The sequence below is a fragment of the Sus scrofa genome, chromosome 13 (genome assembly GCF_054392235.1).
Source record: "Sus scrofa isolate SSC_HxYL_T2T_F1_AM1 chromosome 13, Sscrofa_HxYL_maternal_Yorkshire_Landrace_v2.0, whole genome shotgun sequence".
Classification (NCBI taxonomy): domain Eukaryota; kingdom Metazoa; phylum Chordata; class Mammalia; order Artiodactyla; family Suidae; genus Sus; species Sus scrofa.
The window spans coordinates 181,996,035-182,021,238 of record NC_139395.1 but is presented as its reverse complement, the minus strand read 5'-3'; the positions used below and the strand labels follow the sequence as shown (position 1 = coordinate 182,021,238).

The 25,204-nt window shown below is 33.0% G+C and overlaps 1 protein-coding gene across 4 annotated transcripts in view; it reads left to right on the top strand.

Moving 5' to 3' along the window:
* The window catches only part of EPHA3 (EPH receptor A3), a 351,064-nt gene that overhangs the window by 298,479 nt on the left and 27,381 nt on the right, over positions 1 to 25,204 (top strand). For 2 of the 4 annotated variants that reach the window (XR_014822332.1, XR_014822333.1), the window contains exons 12-13: positions 6,358 to 6,536; positions 8,380 to 9,003. Coding sequence is in view for 2 of the 4 variants with exons in the window: in XM_021068363.2 (XP_020924022.1) it covers positions 6,358 to 6,419; positions 8,794 to 9,003 (272 nt within the window). In the remaining 2 variants the exon portion in view is untranslated. 4 annotated transcript variants of the gene reach the window in all.

The window sequence follows — 25,204 nt, the reverse complement described above, 5'->3', positions numbered from 1 at the left end:
TGGACTTGGAGAATAGACTCCTGGTTGCCGAGGGGGAAGGGGAGAGACTGGGAGGGATTGGGATAAATAGATGCAGAATGTTGCCTTCGGGATGGATTAGCAATGGGATCCTGCAGTGTAGCACTGGGAACTCTGTCTAGTCAATTATGATGAAACATGTAATGTGAGAAAAAAGAATGTATAGGTGTATGTGTAATTGGGTCACTATGCTGTACAGTAGGAAATATATTTATATATATATATAAATGATTAAAAAAAAAGAATCAGAGGTTCAGAGTTCAGGTTCTGACTCAACTTTGCTAGTTGTGGGACATCTAACAAATCAAACCACTTCTAGAGATTACTCTCTTCACTTGTGACTTGGAATTAGCAGTTCTATTTTATTATTCCCAGATCCTTTTAAGAGCAAATAAGATTCCATAGGAATATATTGGTAGGTGGAATAGGACTATGCAAAGCTAAAGTACTATTTCTGCTTGAGTTTAAGAAAATTTTACCAGTTAATTGAGTGTGGAAGACTTGAAAACAATTTTTTTTTTTTTTTTTGCTCAAAGATAGTTTTTTTTTTTTTTATTATTGCTATGGACTATGTGCTCTGAAACACTAAGTCTATTATAATGTATCATTTTTAAGATAGAGAAAACCCTTTATTCAATCATTATATTTTCATTTATTTCAATTGAGCCATAAACAGTTTTAATGGTTTTGAGCCTGATGATCTTAAATAAGAGAAGGTGAGAGAGTCTCTGATCTTCAAAGTAGCAGAAGGCTAGGGGCACAATCCTGCTCTGAACTTGGCACTAACATGTGTTATCAATTTTAGTTGAAGTTCAAAAAGATGGTACTTGGTTTTAGCAAATGTTTGATATTTCTGCCATCACACCATTAGTCAAAAGACATTCAGACTTCATCCAAGAAGACTTTCCATTGGTCATTTTTCACCTAGTAAAATAGAAGGAATTATATGGGATTGATGTGCTCTTTGTTGTTTAGGAATGGGTTATTTTGTAAAAATTTTTAAAAATGTTACTTAACTGTAACTTTGTATTATTGAGGAAAGTCATGGGCAGAACATTAAGAGGATTTCTCATACTGAAAACATTTCTATTTTGGTGTGAGTGTCCCCTGTACACCAAAAACTTAATCGTTTGCAATGTCTGCACATATGATAGGGAAATATTACTGAAATAAGACATCATTCTTTAGTGACAGTGCCAAATTATTTCTATTTCTTGTTTGCCTCTCTCTAAAATTTTTCTTTGGCACTTGTCCCAAGGGTTCTACACTCCATGTCATATTTTTCATAGACAATATATATGTTATACACACACACACATATTTCATTACTAATTTGAAGGATAATATATGATAAATTTTAAAAACTCTGAAACAAGTTATGCATCCAAGACTAATTTGGTAAGTTGAAAATATCTCTAAGTCCCCATTATCAACCAAACTAGTAATTAATCAATATATTAGAGAAAAAAAATTAGGCAGGAAACTTTCCTTATTTCCTCAACATTGTCCACCTATGTCTCTTTGTTAAATTTGCCACGGATGAATTACAGAAGAATGTGTTACTGTGTGTTTCCCCAAATCATTTAGATAGGAAAGGTTTTGATTTTTTGAAAGATTCAGTTCAGTTACAAAATGTGTTACAGCATGAGTTGTACGTGTCTGAAGATTGTCTTTTAACAGAGTGCTAGTTTAAATCTACAATAACTCTCCTAAAGGAAGAAGAAATACAATTATACACTTGTTTCATAACTATCTGAGTAATTCGTGTCTTATACAAACTCTTGAAGAAAGGGAGAAAAAGAAACAGCCCTAGCATACGATATATCTTAATAGCAAAATGTACAAGATTATCAGAAAGGAAAATAAGACATTAGTGTAACACATAAACAGAAACTCAAATAACACTGGAATAATTATGAAACCATAACTAGAAATGTATTTTAGGAAGATACTGTATCACACCCAAGTTTAGTGTATTCTAAGCAGTTCAATATTTAATCATTCAAGAAATTCACAAACTTAATAAACCAAAAAGAAAAAGTTAATCTCAATAGATGCAAAAATAAACATTTTAATTAAATTTTTTTTTCTTAACACATCATTCATAGACAATGTGTATGCCTAATAAATGGATATAAACACCCCCAAAACAAAACAAACAAGCCTACAAATATATATTCTGGAGTGAAACCATGAAAGCATTTCTTTTAAAGTAGAAACAAGTCTGCTGTGATCATTTCAGTTTATCATTAGATCTAATGTCTTAATTCTTGAAATTAGACAAGAAAATAAGTGCAATTGTAGGAAGTTTGAGAAAGAAAGAAGCTAGGCTCTCCTTATAAAATCAAACAGCACATTTAGAGTATTATTTTCATTAATTGTTATTTCACTTACACAAATCATCTCAAATGGAATAAGGGATAGTAGAAATATTGTTCCTGTCTTAAGTAAATTGAAGTTTCCATTGTGGGCCTCTGGATTAAGAACCTGACTAGTATCCATGAGGATGTGGGTTCCATCCCTGGCCCTGCTCAGTGGGTTTAAGATCCAGCATTGCCATGACCTGTGGTATAGGTCACAGACACGGCTCAAATCCAGCATTGCTGTGCCTGTGGCGTAAGCTGGCAGCTTAGCTCTGATTCGACCCCTCACCTGGGAACCTCTATATGCCACACGTGCAGCCCTAAAATAAATAAATAAATAAATAAAGTATTAAATTTTGTTTCAAATTAGGCATAAGTAAATTTAAAAATTTTAAATTCATCTGAATGTAAAGTAGTTGATGTTGTAAGATTAATAGAGTATATTGGTTAAGGAAGAGTTGGAGAAAGTACTTCTTAGTCTGATTTTGAAGTAAGAGACTATCCTTAGCCAGCCAGACTGAAATAATAGATGTGGTATGATCAATTCTCACTGGCACTCTGGTACTGGATTTAGAACCAGGGACAAAACAGGGTTGGCTCCTGCCCTTGTTAACTCATAGACTAGTGGATATAAGAGGAATCATTCTTAATACAAATAATGTCTTGATTAAAATGGAATTTAGAACAGATTGTCCTTTAGTTTTATATGATTCAATGGGAAACCTGCAGAAAAATACTCTAATTCACTTCATTATAATATTTCTACCCATCAGTTAGAGTACATGGAAATCTATAGCCAAAACAGTTTCTTTCTAATCAAAGGTGAGCCAAACTTATTTCCTGAGAATAGTGAGGCATATTTTGTCAATTTTCTTCAATTTTCCTTCTCCTGTTTATGCTTTTTACTTCCACCCTGATTCTGATTACATGATACTAATAATGAGTACTGACTGCTAAGGTCAAAGATTTTGATTTTGTAAATCACATTCATGTTCTGAGAGTGTGTATAAATCTTGCAAATGAGACAGAGTGTATAAGACACAGTTACTGTTAACAGGAGTTAATATCACTTCCTTTGGAAATGAATTAAGTTTCAATAATTTGTAACATTTAAATTATTGATACACATTTTTTATGATTGAATGAAAATAATTTAAGACCAACATTTATTTATTAATTGCAATAAAAAATTAATGGCTATATTTTTATCACATTGTCCTACTCTTTTTCTTTTGGTAGAAAATGTGATTAAGAAGGTGGTGAAACAGATAGTACTGAACCTGGAATTCTTAGACATTTTGAATCGTATTTCTTCTGTCAGTAAGCAAAATGATTAGTAATATCTCTGAGCCGTTGGGGAAATGAACTGATTGTAAGGGAATGATGTGCTTCCCTTAACCCTTTAATAATGAAGGATCATGATTTTATCTATACTCATAAATCAACTTAAGAACAAAAGCAAAATTCCACTGCACATTTTGTTTTTGCTGAGTTTTGATGGAGTTTCATTTCAGCCAAACAACAGTAATTTCATTGACTGTACTAAGTATATTCAGGTGTATTTAAAGATCTCTGAGGGCAGTGAATGATATAGGCTCTTAAGGAAGCTTATAATGTCATTTCTAAATCAAAATACACATGAAAGACCATGCAAACTTTGATAGAAATACATTGCATTATGTGCAGATAAGCTGGTATTTTAAAAATAATTTCCAAATACATTCAATACATGTTAGAAGTAGTTCTCATCACTATTACAGAGTCTCTTTTCCTTTAACCTTCTTTACCATAATCAAAATCAGAAGGAAAAGTAAGTGAAGATAGTGCTTTCCAAGGTAGAATATTTGTGATTCCGTTTACTCTTTGTCTCTACGTTTGGGTTTGCTGAATCTTTGAACTTAATGCAAAACACATTTTCAAACTTGCCCATCTTAACTGATGTGTTTACAAATACCTAAATTATAGAGCTAAATACAGCCTGATCTGATTTCTGAATGGTCATGGGGCTCTGGCTTAATTGACTGGTTTGATTTTTCAGCTACTTTTATTTCCCTTGCCAAACATTTTACTAGACATGCTAACAAGAAATGAAATGGCCATAAGGCTGGGAGCCAGAAGGAAAAGAGTGATAAGCAAAGGTCTGGGTAGTATACAAACACAGTAACTGGCCACTGTTGTTGAGAGTTGGCTGTATGAAGCAATGTATCTGACTACATTCAAGGGCTGCATTTAGTTTCACTAGCATATTATTCTTGCAAGTAATGTATTAAGGAAGAAACAGAAACATAGTAATTTATGAAAAACATGCATATTCAGAATTTCATTCATTTATTAGTTTGTTCATTAATTCCATTTTGGATTAGTTCTCTGGGACCAGTCCTTAGGCATTTGGTTTACCAGTTCAGGAGAGATAGAAGTTTCCAAGGAAATGTTGAATCTTCCTTTTTGTTCTGAATAGTGTCAAATCAAAGTTTAGTTAAAATTTCGAGGAAGCAAGTCTGGAGGCTCAAGTTTTGGCTAAAACAACTTTTCAGACATATGTTTGATATATTACCCAAAGTATATATTTAAATCAAAGTCTTAATGAACCAAAAATTGATGTGTCAGTTGATTTTACATATGCGAAATTCTGAGATATTTTATAGAATTTAATTAATTTTCTCACCTCTTAATAAATAAGAATACAGCTTGGGATATATTAAAGTACTAAATGCAGTAAGTATAACCTTCACAAACCATACTAAACTATATTTCACAACAATTGAGAGTTTTCACCTATGAAAGGAAAAACAAAAAAAGAAAGCTATTTTCTGACATCAAACTGCACACAAACCATGAATATACAAAGAACACATAAAAAAGAAAAAAATTTTGTGCCCTGCTTATGTGTACATGCTTTTTCATATTATAAATGTTTCCCTGCATGTACATTTTTAAAAGTAACAGCATAATATACTCATGTTGCAAGTTAATATAACTTATTCACTTTGGCTCTATTAAATGTGTAATATTAGGTTAACTACCCTCCCTATATCTCAGTTTCTTCTTGTAAAAAGTGGAAATAATGATAATTCATAAGTTAGTATCTATAAAATAATTAAAGCAGCATCATGCTCATGCTAAGTACTGTGTAGATACATTTAATAAATGCTTGTTAAAATATTTAATGGTATTTAAGGCCACATATTTCCAAAATGGTTTTTACAAGTTACTACCAACAAGTTTAATTTTTTTTTTTTTTTTTTTTTTTTTTTTTGTCTTTTTTGCTATTTCTTTGGGCCGCTCCTGTGGCATATGGAGGTTCCCAGGCTTAGGAGTCAAATCAGAGCTATAGCCGCCAGCCTACGCCAGAGCCACAGCAACGCTGGATCCTTAACTCATTAAATGAGGCTAGGGATCCTAGGGATCGAACCTGCTTCCTCATGGATGCTACTTGGGTTTGTTAACTGCTGAACCATGATGGGAACTCCAAGTTATTAGTCTTAATTGTTTTTTTCAGTTAGCATGTAGGACAGATGAAGGTAAGGACTTTGACTTGCTTCAGACTAAGCTAGCATAAAACACCTAGCATGTAGCTCTGTAAAAATCTGGAGAAAATATAAATTATTGTGGAATTACTCACTCTATATTGGGCTTGACAACAGAAATACTTGATTTTGTAGATCAGCTAAAATGCAATTAGAATAATGAAGGAGCATGGTTTGTATTCAAGGAAAACCATGCCAAATAAGCCAGTTTAAATATCTTGGGTTATAAACCCTTGTTCTTAAAGCCAATCTTCTTCCATCATTTTTATTTTACTTTTATTTTCTGTTGAAAGCTAGCTTTTCATTGAAACTTTGTAAAATTTGGGGGATAGAGAAAACGTGTACATTTTTAATTCTTTAGGTGTATCAAAATGTACTATACATGTTCATTGTATGACATTTGTTAAACTGTATTATTGGTTATACATTTATTTTTACTATATATCTAGGTAAACCAGTTATGATTGTCACAGAATACATGGAGAATGGATCCTTGGACAGTTTCTTACGTGTAAGTCTAAAGTTTTGCACACATTCACATATCTCTACCCTATCTTTGTCTTTACACATAAATAATTATAGAATAAATTGCTGAAAATGATAGATACCACCTTCAACATTGTGCCAAGCAATTAGATAAAGTTTTGAAAACTTAATTTATTGGGGACTATAAAGAGGAAGAGGAAGGTTTTTATTTATTGGTTTGATTTAATGTTTATTCTTCTTGTTTTCCAGACATTTCATTAATTGCTTCAAATAAGGGAGATGGTAAATCTTTAATTACATAATAGTCAAAAGTGTTTACTGAAAACGTATTCTTTTACCCAACCCTTAGTTATAGGTCCAAAAACTGAAAGTAATAGACAAAGTCAAAAAGTCCTGGATTTAGAAAAGTTTCCAGTACATGGGTTAAAGTAGAGACACCCAGTTTATACGACAGGTAGATGCATGCATAACTAAAATTTCCCATATAACAATATCTACAAAAATAATTTTAAAGAAATATTTATTATGATTTTAAATAATATTTATTATAATATTTTAATTACTTGATTTGAAAAGTGTTTGTTTTAGAAATATGTTTGTGAAAATAATTGCTGCTAAAATTTTCATTTGGTCTGTGACATTAAAATAAATAATATAATTTCTTATTCATAGAAAACTAGAATTCTTCTCCATGATTATGAATTATAAGCTATATCTTATCTGTCTATCTATCCCTATCTTTATAGTGCCGAAAGCTCCTTGAGGACAGGATCTATGTATTTATTTATTTTTTTATCATTGTTGATTGGCAGTGTCTTATATTTCATAAAACTTCTAAATTTCTTTGAATGTAATTTGTTGAAATTACTGAAATATAAATTTTCTGAATGTAAAAGTTTGAAATTTATATGTAAATATATCTTATAAATGTAGGTATATATGTTATGATATGATAAGCTATATATATAAATTGTATCCTTATCTCACAGCATCCAAAATGTTGATGGTTTATATTTTAAAAATAAATTTGTGCAGTTTTCTTCAGCCTTTTTCTCTGACAAGATTCACATAAGTTAAAAAACAAATTTAAAAATTCTAAAGTAAGATATAAATAACATTGACATAGACATAAACATTCTTTCTTTTATTTAATACAACCTCCATCTACTATAAGATAGAAGACCTTATCTCTCTCACATGGTACTGTTCACTCAGAAACTAAGCATGTGCTAGATTGCCAAAGTAATCTCAATCCAGAGATATAATTTTATTATATATATTATGTATTTATATATAGTTTATCATATCATAGCATATATATCTACATTTATAAGATATATTTATATATAAATTTCAAACTTCTACATTTAGAAAATTTATACTTCAGTAATTTCAACAAATTACATTCAAAGAAATTTAGAAGTTTTATGAAATATAAGACACTGCCAATCAACAATGATAAAAAAATAAATAAATACATAGATCCTGTCCTCAAGGAGCTTTCGGCACTATAAAGATAGGGATAGATAGACAGATAAGATATAGCTTATAATTCATAATCGTGGAGAAGAATTCTAGTTTTCTATGAATAAGAAATTATATTATTTATTTTAATGTCACAGACCAAATGAAAATTTTAGCAGCAATTATTTTCACAAACATATTTCTAAAACAAACACTTTTCAAATCAAGTAATTAAAATATTATAATAAATATTATTTAAAATCATAATAAATATTTCTTTAAAATTATTTTTGTAGATATTGTTATATGGGAAATTTTAGTTATGCATGCATCTACATATCATATAAACTGGGTGTCTCTAATCCATGTACTGGAAACTTTTCTAAATCCAGGACTTTTTGACTTTGTCTATTACTTTCAGTTTTTGGACCTATAACTAAGGGTTGGGTAAAAGAATACGTTTTCAGTAAACACTTTTGACTATTATGTAATTAAAGATTTACCATCTCCCTTATTTGAAGCAATTAATGAAATGTCTGGAAAACAAGAAGTAAGAATAAACATTAAATCGAACCAATAAATAAAAACCTAAAATAGCCACAGGATCCATTGTTTTTACATAAGGTCAATTTATCCATATCGACCTTAAAGTTTTTGAGGAATTTGTCATCCAAAGACCAAAAAAGTCTTAGTTTTGAGCTGGAATTAAAAGATCATTAGGCTGCTTTTTGCTACAAAGTATTTGATAATGCAGCTACTATACTGTTTGGTTTTCCCCTTATATCCATTTAGTCACGTATCTTGTTAATCTGATGTGCTTAGAACTAGAATGTATGTAGTCAGTCATGTTACAATTCATTATGTGAAATTTTAATCAAGATACATCTTTAGGAAATAACAGCACCTCTTAATTGTGCATCTGAAATACTTCTCAGAAACATGATGCCCAGTTCACAGTCATCCAGCTGGTAGGGATGCTTCGAGGAATAGCATCTGGCATGAAGTACCTCTCAGACATGGGCTATGTTCACCGAGACCTTGCTGCTCGAAACATCTTGATAAACAGCAATTTGGTGTGTAAGGTTTCTGATTTTGGACTTTCACGAGTTCTAGAAGATGACCCAGAAGCTGCTTACACAACAAGGGTGAGTAACTCATTTTTAAAATTCTATCTTTGTTTAACCTTTTGTACTAGGTTGACTGGCAAATAAATAGAAATCACATCCCCAAACACTTTGTTATATTTCCCCCCAAGTGAACTTATCCTTTAAGTGTAAAATATTGTTAATTATTCTGGGAAAGTAGATAATCACTATTCATAAGGTAAGTAATGATATTAATGCTGAAATTCCATACATAGATTTAATGATTCTTTGAAAAAGGCAACAAAGTTCTCACATGTCTAAATCTTGGTATTTTTATATTTACTCATACTTTTATCATAGTTGAGCCACCATCAGGAAGCAGATTGGATAAATCTTGAGTACTCTGTCCAAATAGATTAATTTTAAAATGTTTTAAAATTAATGTTTACGTGAGTGACATCATCTATATCATAAAAAATTTTAAAACAAAGCAATAAAAAGGAGAAAAGTCATCCATAATTGTGTCACCCACAGAAAACATTTATAACTTGGTGAGTCAGTTCTTCTACATTTTTTTCTGTATACCTATACATACAGACATATGCATGAATAATTAAAATTAGATAATTCTCAATGCAAATTGTATACTCTTTTTATCTTAACAATATACCTCTTGAACATATTTCACTGCCAATAAATGATGTTTGTTTTCACTTTTAGTAGTTTAATATATTCTATTTTCTAGTTGTATCATATTTTTAGGCAGACCCTATAATTAGTGGGCCAATTGTTATTAAATCTATTTTTTCAAGATTTTTTGACAAATGTATAAAAGATACATCTGTATTCATAACTGTTGGAGCCTCATTTCCCTATGATGCAGGGATTTTCTCTGTTAAAGAGCCTGTGCCTACTTTAAAGGTACATTTCACCATACTTCTAATAAAACCAGATATTATTATTTTAATAGTTATTAATTATGAGGATTTTATCTAATTGTTTTAATTTATATTCCTTTGATTCAGATTGAATTATTTCTTCACATATTTATTGGCAGATTTCTTTGAAATACTATTTCTTTTTTTTTGCTTTTTTTTTTTTTTTGCTTTTTAGGGCTGCACCTGTGGAGGTTCCCAGGTGAGGGGTCTAATCAGAGCTACAGCTTCTGGCCTACGTCACAGTCATAGCAACACTAGATCTGAGCCATGTCTGTGACCTACACCATAGCTCCTAACAATGCCATATCCTTAACCCACTGAGTGAGGCCAGGGATCGAACCAGCAACCTCATGGTTCCTGGTCAGATTTGTTTCCACTGCACCATGACGGGAACTCCCTGAAATACTGTTTCGTTAGAGACTTGTTTTTTCATGGAAAATTTTAAGATAAAGATATAATAATCATTGCTAATGATAATACTCAAAGATAACCAGTTTTTACGTTTTAATTTTATCTTTTCATATTTTTCTATGTATTTTCATATATAGTTTTCAATTCTGCATATAGTTAAAAAAAAGATCATCCTGTGTATACTGATGTAAAAAAATGATTTCTACTTAATAAATCCAATATTTTCTTTGTTTTTATTTATTCTTTTAATTACTTGTGAATTTTATTACATTTATAATAAAACTCACTGATCATTACAACCCAGTTTTACAGCATTTCCATCCCAAACCCCTAGCACATCCCCTCACTCCCCAACCTGTTTCATTTGGACAATATTTTCTTTATATATAAATTCAGTGTTGTTTTGTAGTCTGCCCTTTTTAACTTGAAATATAAAATATAGAATTTTCCACATGATCAAATATTCTTTTTATAATATGATTAAATAATGTATAGTACTCCATTTTATTTAGATAATTTATTCAGCCAGTATACTATTAATTTCAATATGTTAATATTATTAGCAATACTTTGATGTACATCTCAATACACTGTTCACGTCTTTCTGTCATTGCCTTCTCAGTGTAAATTTCTAGAATTGAAATTGGTGAGTCAAGATGTGGACAAATATGTGAAGATTTTGGTACATGAATTGCCCAGTTATTTTCTATATAGTTTGCTCTCCTTTTCATTTTTAGTGGCAATATATAAAGAAGGCTGTTCTCTTCTTGTTTAATGTTAAAAGTTTATTCCTCATTTAAAAAACAACAAAAAAAAATTCTCATTCTTTTCTAAAGTCATCAGTCTCAGGAATGCTATTAAAAACCACTAAAGTTGTCACATGGCATCTATATCACATTCTGAGAAAGAGCCTAATATGCCAGGACTGTTTCATCTACAAGTAAAGCCACAGTGATAGAACCATAGAAAGACAGAAATACCATGTCCCAGAGGTATCCCCAGATGTGTTGATTTAGGAGTTGGAGATCTCCTAGATCCCTTTTTAGTAGATAGCCTTTGTTCATGGATCTTGGGTTTTTTTCTTTTTTTTTTTTTTTCATGTTTTTTCCCTTTTTTCTTTTCTTTTTTTTTGCTTTTTAGGGCCGCACTTGCAGCATATTGAAGTTCCCATGCTAGGGGTCAAATCAGAGATGTAGCTGCCAACCTACCCCACAGCCACAGAAACACTGGATCCTTAACCCACTGAGCAAGGCCAGGGATTGAACCCATGTCCTCATGGATGTTAGTCTAGTTCATTTCCACTGAGCCACAATGGGAACTCTGGATCTAAGTATTTTTTAAAACTGTGTTCTCCATAAATGTTGCTGTTCTTAAGAACACAGTCCATTAGATTAAGAACAAAAGAAATATAAGAAAATTTTATATCTTGCAGCTAGTTGAATTGTTTAGAACAGGGACTATTCCTGCATAGCTCTGAAAACATGATAAAATGGTAAAATATGGGTAAATAATCTTGATAGTGCTTTTTAGTGTGCGTTCTCTGATTATGAGGAAAAATTAAGTAGCCAACATTTTGCACCATTATTTTTATTAGGACTAAATTATTATCCCAGGGGACAATATGCAACAGATTATAATGTATTTGTTATCTGTAGGAGAATGTTTTTATTCTATTCACTGCTACTCTGCATTCTAAAGGTATTCTTCATAACCTCTGTTTCTGTATGTGCTTTTAACATACTCCATAAAAAGTATTATTCTTGCTGGCATGATCCCTGTTACAATAATCACCTTATCCAAGAAACATTTACAGTTCTAATAAAAAGTATTTGGTAAAAAGGCCTTTATTCAAGATATTAAATTTTCCAGTAATTCATTTGGGCTCTAAACACTATTCCATATCCCATTTTTAAAGGAGAACATCCTTGTACCAGTTTTGATTTCTGGTGTTAAGGAGAAAGAATTTTTCTCTACCCTTCAAAGGTCATTTTGGCAGGTCTATAATCAAATCAACAGGAGACAGATTAATAGGATAAAAACAATTTAATTTCATATATATATAGGAAAAGGTAAAATGAGGTATATATGTCATCTTTTTTTTAGGACTGCATTTGTGGCATATGGAAGTTCCCAGGCTAGAGGTTGATTGGGAGCTGCAGCTATAGCAACAGGCCTACACCACAGCCACAGCAATGTCAGGTCTGAGTCGTGTCTTTGACCTACACAACAGCTCGTGGCAACATCGAATCTTTAACCCACTGAGTGGGGCCAGGGATGGAACCCACATCCTCATGGATACTAGTTGGGCTAATTTCCACTGAGCCACAATAGGAACTCCAGATATAAGCCATCTTGAGCTAAGGAGTGGGAAAGGGGGCCTGGAACTTCAAAGGGAAGGAGGGTAATTCACAAGGCGATAAGAAGGGTAGATATTGGGTAATTAGATGTTTGCCCAGCCTATAGATGGGCTACTCAGATAAAATTTATCTCAGGTAATAATTCTCATTCTGGGAAAGGACCTCCTCCTCCCCCAATTTAAATTCTCCTCAGCAGTTAAGGGAGGGGCAGAAGCTTCTCTTGAGGAGTCAGTGTCCGGATTGTCTTGGGCTCAAAATAATTCACATACCAAAAGGGCACATTCTGGGGAGGCTGGTTCTGAACCTTTATGCTGGGATACTCCGAGGAACAGTTCCTCTTGTAGGAACTTGAAAGATTGATTTGAATCTAGATCATCTGCTCTCTGGAGACTATATTAACTTTTGGAGCTTCATTTATGCTGATTGTTACTTTGTCAGGACCCAAGGGTCCACAAGATGTGTTTTTAAACCTCAGTAGAAGAATGTTGTTTCTGTGTCAAAATTTCTCTGATATTTGTGAAATAAAAGTGCAACAGGATCTTTGCATTTATGTTTCATCCCCAGAAGATTCTGAAAAACCACACCAATAAAATGGGATCATTCACTACCAATAAATAGCTGGTTAGAATTTTTCAGTGTTCATCCTTGTATTTTCTTGAACTCCTCAAAATATCCATGGGGGCCTCCGTTCCTTCTGAGAAGCTGTAATTTGCCTCTGCATTTCTAGAATAATTTAGCTATCTTTGATTTAATTTCCTATAATAAGACTTGTTTGGTACAATAATGTTATAATTTACCCTAAAATATGAGGTATGGTTATAAAGTAATAGGACTGCTATTTTGCTTTTTAAACAAACACACTGAAACAATTAAATGAGTGTTGTCATACTAAGTTGTCTTTTGGAGAATATGTATTTATGGCAGGAACACTGCTATTGCCCCAAAATATTTTGAGAATTCCTCTTTTGAAATTATCTTTAAAACTTGATTGTGAATGATACTATCACTCGAAATTGTTTAGACATAGTATTTTGGGAAGCAGACTTGACTAAAATAAAATCTCTGTCTCAATAGGCTTGTACTTAATAAATAAGGAAAGTTGTATATTCTTGCAAAGTCTGTTTCTTTTCTAACCAAAAAGAGTATTACTCAGTTTAGACATCCGCCTTATTTATTTGATTTAGCATGCTGTGATTATGGTTATTTCAGAAAAACAAGTTAACTATTTAAAGCAGCATGCAAAGGCATTCTTTTTGGATAACCACGTTCTTGTTAATCTACTTTATCAGTCACGTTACTTTAGTCACACTTAACACATTTCAGAAATTAGCATTCAGTGCCTCGATGCATTCAACCTTTCCAATTGCTCCTCTGAAAGGTATTGCCTTTAGGTAGAGGGTAATTGCACTAAGGAATCATGATAGATATTTGATTCAGTGCCACTGAATGAATGTAGAGTGACTGCTGTTCTCATTTTTAAAATGCAGAACGTCTCTGTGGTCAGTGGGCAGGGTAGAAGAGTGGAATAGAAATTATATCAACTAATTATTTTTTTCTCTTTTATTTTTTTAATGATTTTTATTTCTTCCATTATAGCTGATTTACAGTGTTCTGTCAGTTTTCTACAGTATAGCAAAGAGACCCAGTCACACACATATATACATTCCTTTTCTCCTATCAACTAATTCTGTATTTAAAAACTCAAGCTGGGGGAGACATCAGAGGAGTTGAGAAAATCCTTAGCCTTAAAACTTAAAACAATTTATCAAACATTTTCCCATGCTGCTTTTGATTCTGTCTTAAGGGCACCACAGTTTGTATCCTTGTATCCTCAATAGTGTCTGAAAGGAAAGACTTAGCTGAGATAGTAATATACACTTTCTTGTATTTTATCTTTCCCCTAAGAACCTTGGGTAGGAAGTCAGAATTTTTTTCAATACACACATCTAGTTATTTCTCTTGACTTCTCACTACTGAATTATGCAAAAATTTCAAACATTGACAGACACTTTGTATTAATATTATTATGCATCTGGTAACCTTTATAAAATTTGACTGTACATTCATAAGATGTCAAGAGTGATAAGGTATAAAGTTTTAGTATTAGTAAGAAAATAGTTCATTCTTGCAGGCCCCCTGAAATGCTCCTGAGGACACCCAGAAATGCTTGGATAACACGTTGAAAACCACGTTATACTTTCTGAGGAAAAAAAATACTTACAAATGAAAGAAATATTTGAGTAGTTATTAAATGATATAAAATCTGCCCTATGATATAGTATTATGAGATATAACACATTTTGAAGAAAAATCATGAAAACATACCGGCAGCTGCATACAGAGTTCTCAAATCATCTTGAAAGGCCTTGGGTTTTACTTGGGGTGGATATGATGGGAACATTTAGCTCTGCACATTTAAAACAGAATTTTTATTGTTGAGAAAAAGAAATGAAAAAATGGATTCTCACTCTTTAGTTACCTATCATGTGAATTTCAGAGTAAATTATGGCATATTTCCTGTTTATTTGCACTGAACTACTAATTTGCTTTAGTTTTTTCTAACAGGGACATGATATTACTGGTGAGAATTGTTTTCCATTCGATTATTTTTTCAATGTTTTTATTATGAAATTTCACTTTAAAGAAGCTAGCATTTTTATATGTACATGCTCACAAGTATGCTTACGAACATATATTCATATGTTGAAATAGATGGGATCCAAATTCCAAGATAATAGTGTTAACTTTGCTGTTTTCAGTAGGCTCAGGTTAGAAAAAATATAGACTTTTCTCTAATATATGCTGTGTCATATAAATTCAATCCCATTCTCAAGAACCCAGATTCATTTTAGGGGCATAATTACCACATAAACTAATCTCAGAAATTTGAGAAAACCAAATGATGTGTTCTTGGTTATATTCTTCATTATTATTTTTTTTTTTCATTTTATTTCTGTTCTGGAGCTTCAAACTGAGTAATTACCAAGTGGATTTTTATATTGGATATTCTGCTTCTGTCACATTGCCTCATGGCCAATTAACACCTATTTAATTTTTATAAGATAAAATCAGTTGAAAAGTTTTCACAGGCATTGTGTGTTAAGTAATAGGAAAAAGGAATCTTATTTTACATAGTAATTTATTCAATTTTTTTCTCTGTGACTCTGCCAAGTTGATGCCAGAAATATTCTACTACAGCTTTGTCTGATCTAATTTCATTTGCAAAAAGAAAAATAAAGTGGCTAAAGCAAGTGGTTAAAAGCTAAGTGGTTATATACTCTGGTTCAGGATAACTCCATTCTGAGAACATAAGTAATACAAAACATAAGCCTTAGTTCTGTAAAATTTTCAAGAACTAAAAACTATGCATACCAAAAACTAATGTGATATAAAAAGAGAATTGTATCATTTTCATAATTAATATGTCATATGTAATTTATACATGAATAAAAAAATAAATAAGTAAATATCTAATCAGTGGGCTTCATATAGTAATATATTTTAAGCTTGGACCCAAAATAAATAAGGTCACTATTTCCTACTCTCTTAGGATCAGTACGTAGCTTGTATCTTATGTAACTTTAAAAAGTAAAGCTATCTATTAAAAATCAGAAAGCTCTAGAAGAATTTGTAATCTCAGTTAATGTTGTATCAAAATTTAATGAGTGATTTAGTACTTTATAATTACCCATTTGAGAGAGCTGGGTAGCAAGAAATTTTAGTATATGAAAATAATCCATACAGGTTTATGTGAAGAAAAATCACAACTGTAATTTTGGAGTGGAACATAGGAATTAAGAGGTTGTATACAAATACATGACACAGTCTCTAGTAGGAGCTGTTTTATCTACAGTGCATCCTTCATTCATTCATGTTTGAGTGCCTACAACATATGAGGCACTGTTCTAAGACCTGAGGACTGAGAGGTAAGTAAAACATGAGCTTATGTTCTAGTGTGAGAACTCACATAATAAATGAACCGGTAAAGTCGGTGAAGTCAAGTTGTGGTAAGGCAGAGAGATAAGATGAAGAATGTGGACAGTGTGAATGGATGCTCTTTTAGACAGGATGATCAGAGAGAGTTTCTCTGACAGAATATTAGAACAGAGAATTGGTGAGAATGAAGGAGCAAAAGTCATATAAATATTGAGGTTAACAAGGCAGATCATTTTACTTTATTTTTCAAAATAATAAAATAATTTTAGGGAGTCCCCTGCTGTGGTTCAGTGGTAACGAACCCAACTGGTATCTGTGAGGACACAGGTTCCATCTCTGGCCTTGCTCAGTGGGTCAAAGGATTTGGCATTGCTGTGGCTGTGTTCTAGGCCTGCAGCTGCAGCTCCGATTCAACCCCTAGCCTAGAAACTGCCATATGCTGCAGGAAAAAAATTATAATAATTTTAATAAATTCTCTAATTCCAACAGGTTCTCTTTGCAGGAAAACAAATTAATTAGTCCGATTAATGACATCACTCAAACTAAAAACCAGGTGAATAGTGATTGGTTCAGTCTGCAGTGTTGGTGAGCCCTGGAAACTTAGTAAAAATTACTTTCTAAAATCATTTCCAGTTAACTTTTGAATGTCTGAACTTTTCAAATATGTGGTGACTCATTGCCTAAAGCTTTTTTCATGGACCCTAAAGCCACTGACTAGCCCCAAACTACCTGGCACTGGGAAGGAGAGCCGTCAGAATATCCCAAGCCAGTCTTACCACTTGATACCTGGAATGGCCAATAATTTGACTCAATCCTGTTGTATGACCATTTTTCAACCATAGTTCTATATGTCATGGTTCAAGCCCACTCTCATGATTTTTTTCCTTGCATTTGCTAACCATTGTTCTGGAATCACCCCCATATTTCAAGCAATGTTTACTAAACATAGACATACAAGGGAAATATTGCCATGATGTTTAGTCAGAATTGTCTCAGCACATATTTATAAGATTCTCAACCTATTATTTCATCTTTCATTATTCTTCAATTATCTATATTAATAAAAGTAAGCTTACTCAAATTATGCATTTTTTGGTTAACTACTAGAATGATCCTAATATTATTTCTATTTCTTTTTTATTGTAAACATATAGAGTTCCTGGTAAATTAAATAAACTGACTAATTTACTTATCAATATTGCTTTTTTGGGAAATTTTGTCCAGAGTGCTAAAAATGTTCAACATTCAAATGAATTTCTGTAACCTTTTTAAAAATGAAGTGGGAGTTGAGTCTATATAAAATGTAAGGTTTAACTTTGAACTTTGAAAAGAGCTATACATGAATTAGGATATATCTTTAGTCTCATCCCTAAATTTTGCATTGTTTTTGTTGACAGTATACTTCAGATGACCTAATTTTACATTGTATTACATGAATCTGAAAGTAACAGAAAAGTTATTTATTTGTACTTTATTTCCTGGAAAGCCATAGAGTTACTTAGAATGCAAGGTGAAGTTTTTGTTTGTTTTACTTTAGGAAATTTTTCAGCGTTACACAGAATGTTGAAGAATTTCAAAAGTTCAAAGTCTTAGCTTTTGCTACCTGAGAGATCATCTATCTCTGATCTCTTGTGGCAGTCAACATCTGCTGGAACAATTCTCTCAATGGCTTTTAGATCTGAGCTACTGGGAGTTAGAACAGATGCTTCCTCCGGGAGTCTTCTTGAGCTGCCCTTCACCTTGTTGTCTACCGTTGTCTAAAATGAGCAAAGTTTAGTTCCTGACAATAGATAGACCCTAAATCCTTGAGTCAAATGATTTATATCTATAGTTCCACTTCTAACCTGAGAAGCCAATATTTGCCTCTGGGTTAAACACTCAATTACTCAGGGTTTACTAAGATAAACTCTCCAAATTCCTTTGTCACTCTGAGGATGACCTGACAGAGCTCATAGGCAGGCAATGTGAAATATGGATCAGCAAAGCATTTCCTACATCAGGAGGGAGAGATTTGTAAATATAATTAGAGAAAAATTGGGGCAGACATGAGATACTACACCTCAGTGTCCAGAGATTTCAGCAATTACACTCCTTTTCTTTAGAAATCAAGCCTTGAAACCCCCTAACCCATAGTGACTTCAGTTAAGCACCTGAAAAATTCAGGGCTTTCAGCCAAATGTCTCATTTAAACTGTCTAAATTCATTAAGCTTGGAGAAGTGAACTACAGGATCTTCTAAGAACAGGTTTACTGTGTGATTCCTACTTCAACTGCTGTTTCTGGACAAAGTGAACAAGGTTTTGGACTACTTTAAACCTAGATTAGAGTTTAGCAATTATGTCATGCCTCTGCCTAGACAATCCCTAGTATCTTTACTTGTACTGTTTTATTCTCTTTTAACTTTTCTGTAAGAGTTTTATGGAAGTAAATCCAGATATTATACCCAGTAGATATGCAGTTGAGTCTAAAGTTAGGGTCATCTGTAAGAGTCTCAAATAATTAACATTAAAAATATCAACATCCTTGATATTTATGTAGGTTTAAGATAGAAATTTGTAAGTTGAAGAGCTAAGGTTTATAAGTTAGCACAGCTGTTAGAGATAGATAAAACTTAACACAAAGTCAAGTTTTATGTTTCCCATGACCCTCAGGTTATAAATGATAAGATATCTGCCCAGAGAGGCTAAGAAACTTGGCAAAAATTAGATAGTACAATCAAAGCTAAGCCTAGAAACAACAACTCTTAATTCCTACTAAATTTAAGAATCCAAATGGAACAAGTGACCATAAATCTCCCCTGCTCCCCCGATTACTGAGCTATACATAGTTGAGACATCAGCACTGGGAGGAACTGGCTCTGGGTTTGGCATTGAAAATATGGGAAACAAGCATTAATTTCTGATTCTGTTGAGTTTGGACTGGAGGTCCCTCTGCAGTTAAGGTTTTAGACACAGTCCATATGCTGTGAATCTGGACTGACTCCAGTCAATTGAAGACTTTTCTCAAATACATAAATATCTGGGGAGCGTACATGTGGAAATAGAAACCACCTTAAGTAAATGCTTCATTTTGTGATCTGTTCAATATTGTAAAAAGCACATCTTCATAAATTATTTTTATAGTAACTCTCTGTGCTTTACTTTTCTGAATGCCCAGTAGCATTTTACCCATTAAAGTTTAAATTGCCAGTTGATTTCAAAGTTTTAGCTCACTAATAACTGTTGCATGAGAATAGTTTTTCTGGGGCAGGAAGGAAGTGTGCCAATGATGACACTGTGTTGTCTTATCAAATACACATTTTTGGATGGCACATCTAATGATGTGTTTGGCAGTTACTTTGTCCCCTACAGTTATAAACTGAAAAAAAATCAATGTCTGAATGTCGAAGAAAAAAAAGAAGAAATTATAAGTCAAGCAATATGGGCTTAAATTTGTTGGGGTGGGAGATGGGGTAGGAAGAGGAATTTTTGTAGTCCAATCAGAAGCAGAAGTATGAATAAATTCTGCATTACATTACCTAAAGGAAATTTCATGAGTCAGACTCTTATAGATTCAGTTTATTTTATTTTGATAGTCTGAGATCTACAGATGCTCAGCTTGAAGGCAGAGAGACTTATCGTGAAGTGTGACTAAATTAAAATTTATGGGCCCCAGTTTCTTCTTTCACTCTTATTTTAGAACCAAATTGAGTCCTCAAGGACTCTTATCCAGTGTCTCACTATGCCAGTGATATCTGTGGGCTTATTTAGCCATAAATAGTGTTTGCTTTTATAGTAAAAACTTATTTCTTACTAAAATTTTTGGTTAGCAGTGCCTCTATCTAACAAAGAAATTGATGATTAATTTGTTTTACTAGCAATAGGAAATTGTCCCTTTTTCCAAAAAAAGAAAAATTGAAGGAAGGAAAAAAGAAAGGAGAAAAGAAAATTTAAAAAAAAATAGAGGGGAAAAAAGCTAGAAAGGATGCTATTATATTTACTAAAATCCATATATCAAGATATTAGCACTAATTGACTTGGCCCCTTTCTAGACTGGAACGGGAATGAAAATATCCATGGAAAATGTACTAATAGTTTAAAAAAAAAAAAAAAGAAAAGAAGCTGGGAGTTCCCATCGTGGCGCAGTGGTTAACGAATCCGACTAGGAACCTTGAGGTTACGGGTTCCGTCCCTGGCCTTGCTCAGTGGGTTAAAGATCTGGCGTTGCTGTGAGCTGTGGTGTGGGTCGCAGCCGCGGCTTGGATCCTGTGTTGCTGTGGCTGTGGTGTAGGCCGGTGGCTACAGCTCTGATTCGACCCCTAGCCTGGAAACCTCCATACGCCACAGGAGCGGCCCTAGAAAAGGCAAAAAGACCAAAAAAAAAAAAAAAAAAAAGAAAAGAAAAAAAAGTAAAAAAGAAAAGAAAAAAGAAAGAAGGAAATCATTACACTTAGTCTACCAAAAAAATCCAGATAAATCCTGGACTGAGTTATTTCCCCTTACTGGTCATCAGGATTTGTCACAGACCATATAAAGCCATAGTTCTCCAATAAGGATGATTTTGCTCCCTAGGAGTATTTGATATTGTCTGGAGACATTTTGGTTGTCACAACTGAAAGAATGCTAATATAATCTAGTGGGTAGAGACCAGGGATGCTAGTAAACATACCACAATACACAGGACAGCCCCTACCTTACAGTCTAAAATGTCAATAAAGAGACTTTGTTCTAAAGTTACCAACATGTGTAAAGAATGAGAGGGGAGATCAAATAACTCTCTTAGGTACTTTATAATTTTTTCTGTCCACACTGGGCTGCAAGTTGCATGGGATAATGTAGAATCCATTGCCATTTGTGAAAAATTATTCAATAGACTAGCGACCTGCCATCAAGTCTCCTAGAAAGTTGAACTTTGCGCGGTAAAACATTACGTAGAAAATAGAACACCTTTGTGTCCTTGTTAAATTTTATTCTCATTTGCTTTTGATCTAACACTTGAAATGTATAATACTTTTCTTCTTGATGCTCTAAATTTTAAACATGACCACTTTTGTTGTCTTGATTTCATTATTAAAATGTCATCAGTGTAAACTCATAAATAGACCCATTCATCTAGCAGATAAATGTGTCACACATTTTCAGCCAGCCTGTGAGTCTTACTTATGCATAATTATTTTTGTGTGTTTTAAAATTTTACTTAGCCTAATTCTACGAAAAAATGGAGTAATATTCATATGCATAGACTAAATATATTTATTAAATTGGAGTATTTTTATATGGGTAAAGTACTTACAACATTATATTGAGATAGTCGATAAGTTGATATAGGATGCATATTGTTTATGGAGTCAAATGAAAATCTTTCTGCAAATTCTAAAATACTTTATTCATATAACACTCTGTGAGGTTTTTTTTTTTTTTTTTTTTTTTGCTTTTTACACTTGCAGTATATGGAAGTTCCCAGGCTAGGGGTTGAATCTGAGCTACAGCTTCTGGCCACAGCCACAGCCATAACAACCTGGGATCTGAGCTGTGTCTGTGACCTATACCACTGCTCATGGCAGTGATGGATCCCTGACCCACTGAGCCAGGCCATGGATCAAACCCGCAACCTTGTGGATACTAGTTGGTTTGCACCGCAAAGGGAACCCACAATATTTTAATAATTTTATAGATACTGTAAAAAATTGCTGGTCATCAATTCTCTACATGCTGTCATTATGAGACTAACAGCCTTATTAAATTGTAGCATGAGGGGAAAAAGGAATACATAAAAACAGTGTATGATTTTTTTAATAAACTATTATTATGCTACATATTGGCTCATTCTTACTTAATATTTATTATATATATTTAAAAAACTAAATTTAAGGTATTGTTTTCTAAAAATAAACTTTTTTAAAATTCTAAGAATTATCATAGAGCTTCAGTAAAATTTACTACTCTAAGTCTATGAAATCATTAATTCTATTCTCTCTCAAGAAAAAATACAGTCCCCCAAGAAACAAGGTGTTATAACAGGACAGCTAAAAAGTCAGGCTCAGGTTTAACTGTGGGGGGCGGGGGAAGAGAACAGATGAAAGGCAGTTATTCCTCTGGACCTCCCTGTCTAGTCAGGATAATTAAGCAGCAGAAGGATCAGAGAAAATGGAATGACCAACTTGGCCTAGAAGATCTCCAATCTCCCACCAAGGAGTTCACATTTGACCAGGATGTTCAACGAAGAAGTTTGCTAGGTATAAAAAGGGGGTGGGGTGGGAAAAAGCCTCCCAGAAAAAAGAGTAGCATGTATTTAGGGAAAGGGGAATTCAGAACAAGTCAGTGATCATGTATTGAGTGCCTACTCTGCTCATTTGCAAGACAATATCTAATAAAGGCCATTGCTCTCTGCAGAGAGCACAGGCTCCAGTGGCGTATGCTAATTATCATCAGCTTTATAATCTATTCAGCTTTTCATAGGCTTATGATTTCAAATTATAATTTGGGCACACTAACATTTATTTATGGCAGTATATAGGACAAGGGCAGCTACTTGGATATATTTACTAGTTTTGAATATGAAGAATTTGAAACCACAATATTGACTTTAAAGAGTTACTCACCCTTCCTCAAACTCTATAATGTTATAAGCTCAGAATCACTCTTGCAGTTTGAGTATGAAAAATTGTGTGTACTATGAATATGTTGGTTTATTTTTCTCTCATTTAAAGCCAGAATGACTAGTTGTTTGCCAATTCATGAAAAATTTTTAAAAAATGTATAAAATTCTCCTTACTCTGATGTATTTTTAACAATAATAGAAACAAATGCTAAATTTGAATAATACTTTGTAGCTGAGAATGAGCTTTCCCTTATCTTCATTTAATAAAATGTACTCTATGAAGGGAATTAGAATGGGAGAAAGGGCAAAACATTTATTGAGTAGTCTGCTAAAGATTAGACACTTTATTAGCTGCTTTATATATATTAAAAATCTATTGCCAATGATGAAAATTCCTAAATAATAATGAATAATCCTCAGTCATCTTTATTCTTTTCCTTATCCAATGATGGATTGTGTCATTTATAAGATGGCTGGCGAGGGGCAGTTTGAGAGGCTTGAATGTATGATTATCACTTTATTCTCAGAGCAAAACCAATCAATCTAAAATACTGCCTGGAAGCAGATAATGTTAGACCATTCTTAATGAGAGAGCTAAATGATCCAGGGTTAAAATTTTAGGGTTAAAAGCTAATTACCTAGGGATTCCAACAGCAGTATTGAGTAAAAACAAGCAATACTTGTTCATTCATACTTTCTTCTAAATAAAGAGTTCAAATTCCAGTTGTTCATTTAGAATGAGTTGTATGGATATCATATAGGAAAATATGAATTATGAGTTTTCTTCTTATGGGAGTTCCTACTGTGGCTCAGTGGGTTCAGGACCTAATGTTGTCTCTGTGAGGATGCAGTTCTATCCCTGGCCTTGATCAGTGGGTTAAGGATCTGATGTTGCCGCAAGCTTCAGGCTTAGGTAGCAGTCATGGCTTGGATCCGGCATTGCCATGGCTGTGGTGCAGGCCTCAAGTGAAGCTCTGATTTGACCCCTAATGCAGGAAATTCCATATGCTCCACATATGGCCATAAAAAGAAAAAAAAGTTTTCTTCTTATAACTAAAATAAATGTTATCTATTTTTAAGTAAATGAACTCACTAAACAGTGACCTGGAACACAGCCCAAACACTAGGAAAAGGACTAGTGCACTAAAATTTTGATCAATAGAAAGTTCTATATAAGGTAACATTTAATTTTGCAAACAGGTTTAGTTGTTGAGTTGAATGTCATTTATTTACTTGTCATGTGTTCATAATAACATGTTTGGAATAAAATGGAAAAGAATCAAAATTTCTCCCTTTTGCTTTCCTATCAGTTAGATAGCAACTTTGTTGCAGTTAGGAATCAGAGGAAAGCTTAGATTAAAAACCTGATTGACAAACTAGTGAAAAGGCCACCTGCATTTTCCAAGCTAGCAAATATTGTAGTGAAAGGCTTTTGTTATTTCACAGGTGACTACTGTGCCAAAGCCATAGTATTTTGTTAAGAATTGGTGCAATCACAGTTTAAGAATGTAAGAATATTCATCAGCTAGTGGGTTTCACAAATTATTTTACTGAAAAATTTGAAGTTGTTATTCTAATAATTGCATATGTGTACGTGTTCATCAGGCTGAGGCAATTACAAAACATTTCAGCAAAAGAGCAGAATTCAACATATAAGTGTTTTGATTAAAATAATTTACTATACATTTTTCCAAACACATTTCCTTTTTGTGTGGGTTTTAAACAATGTTTTAACAAAATCTGCACAGCGAGAGCAAATAGACAGCATTTGATTGGAATATTGTTCTAGAAATAATTTGCTTGAATCTGTAACCATGGGCTGCTTTAGAAAACACACTGCACAAGTCTCAGTCAAGTACGGAAAGAGTGAAGCTCTCGCTAAAGAGATGAAAGAGAGGAGCGTGGCTCTCATATCAAAGTTCTCTCCAACAGCATTTATGTCTGTATCCAGAACCACCAGTGAAATGATTCTTCTCGCAAGCTTAAACATAGGTGTGGCTTTGTCCTTCCTAAAAACTTAATTAATTAATTAATTAATTTA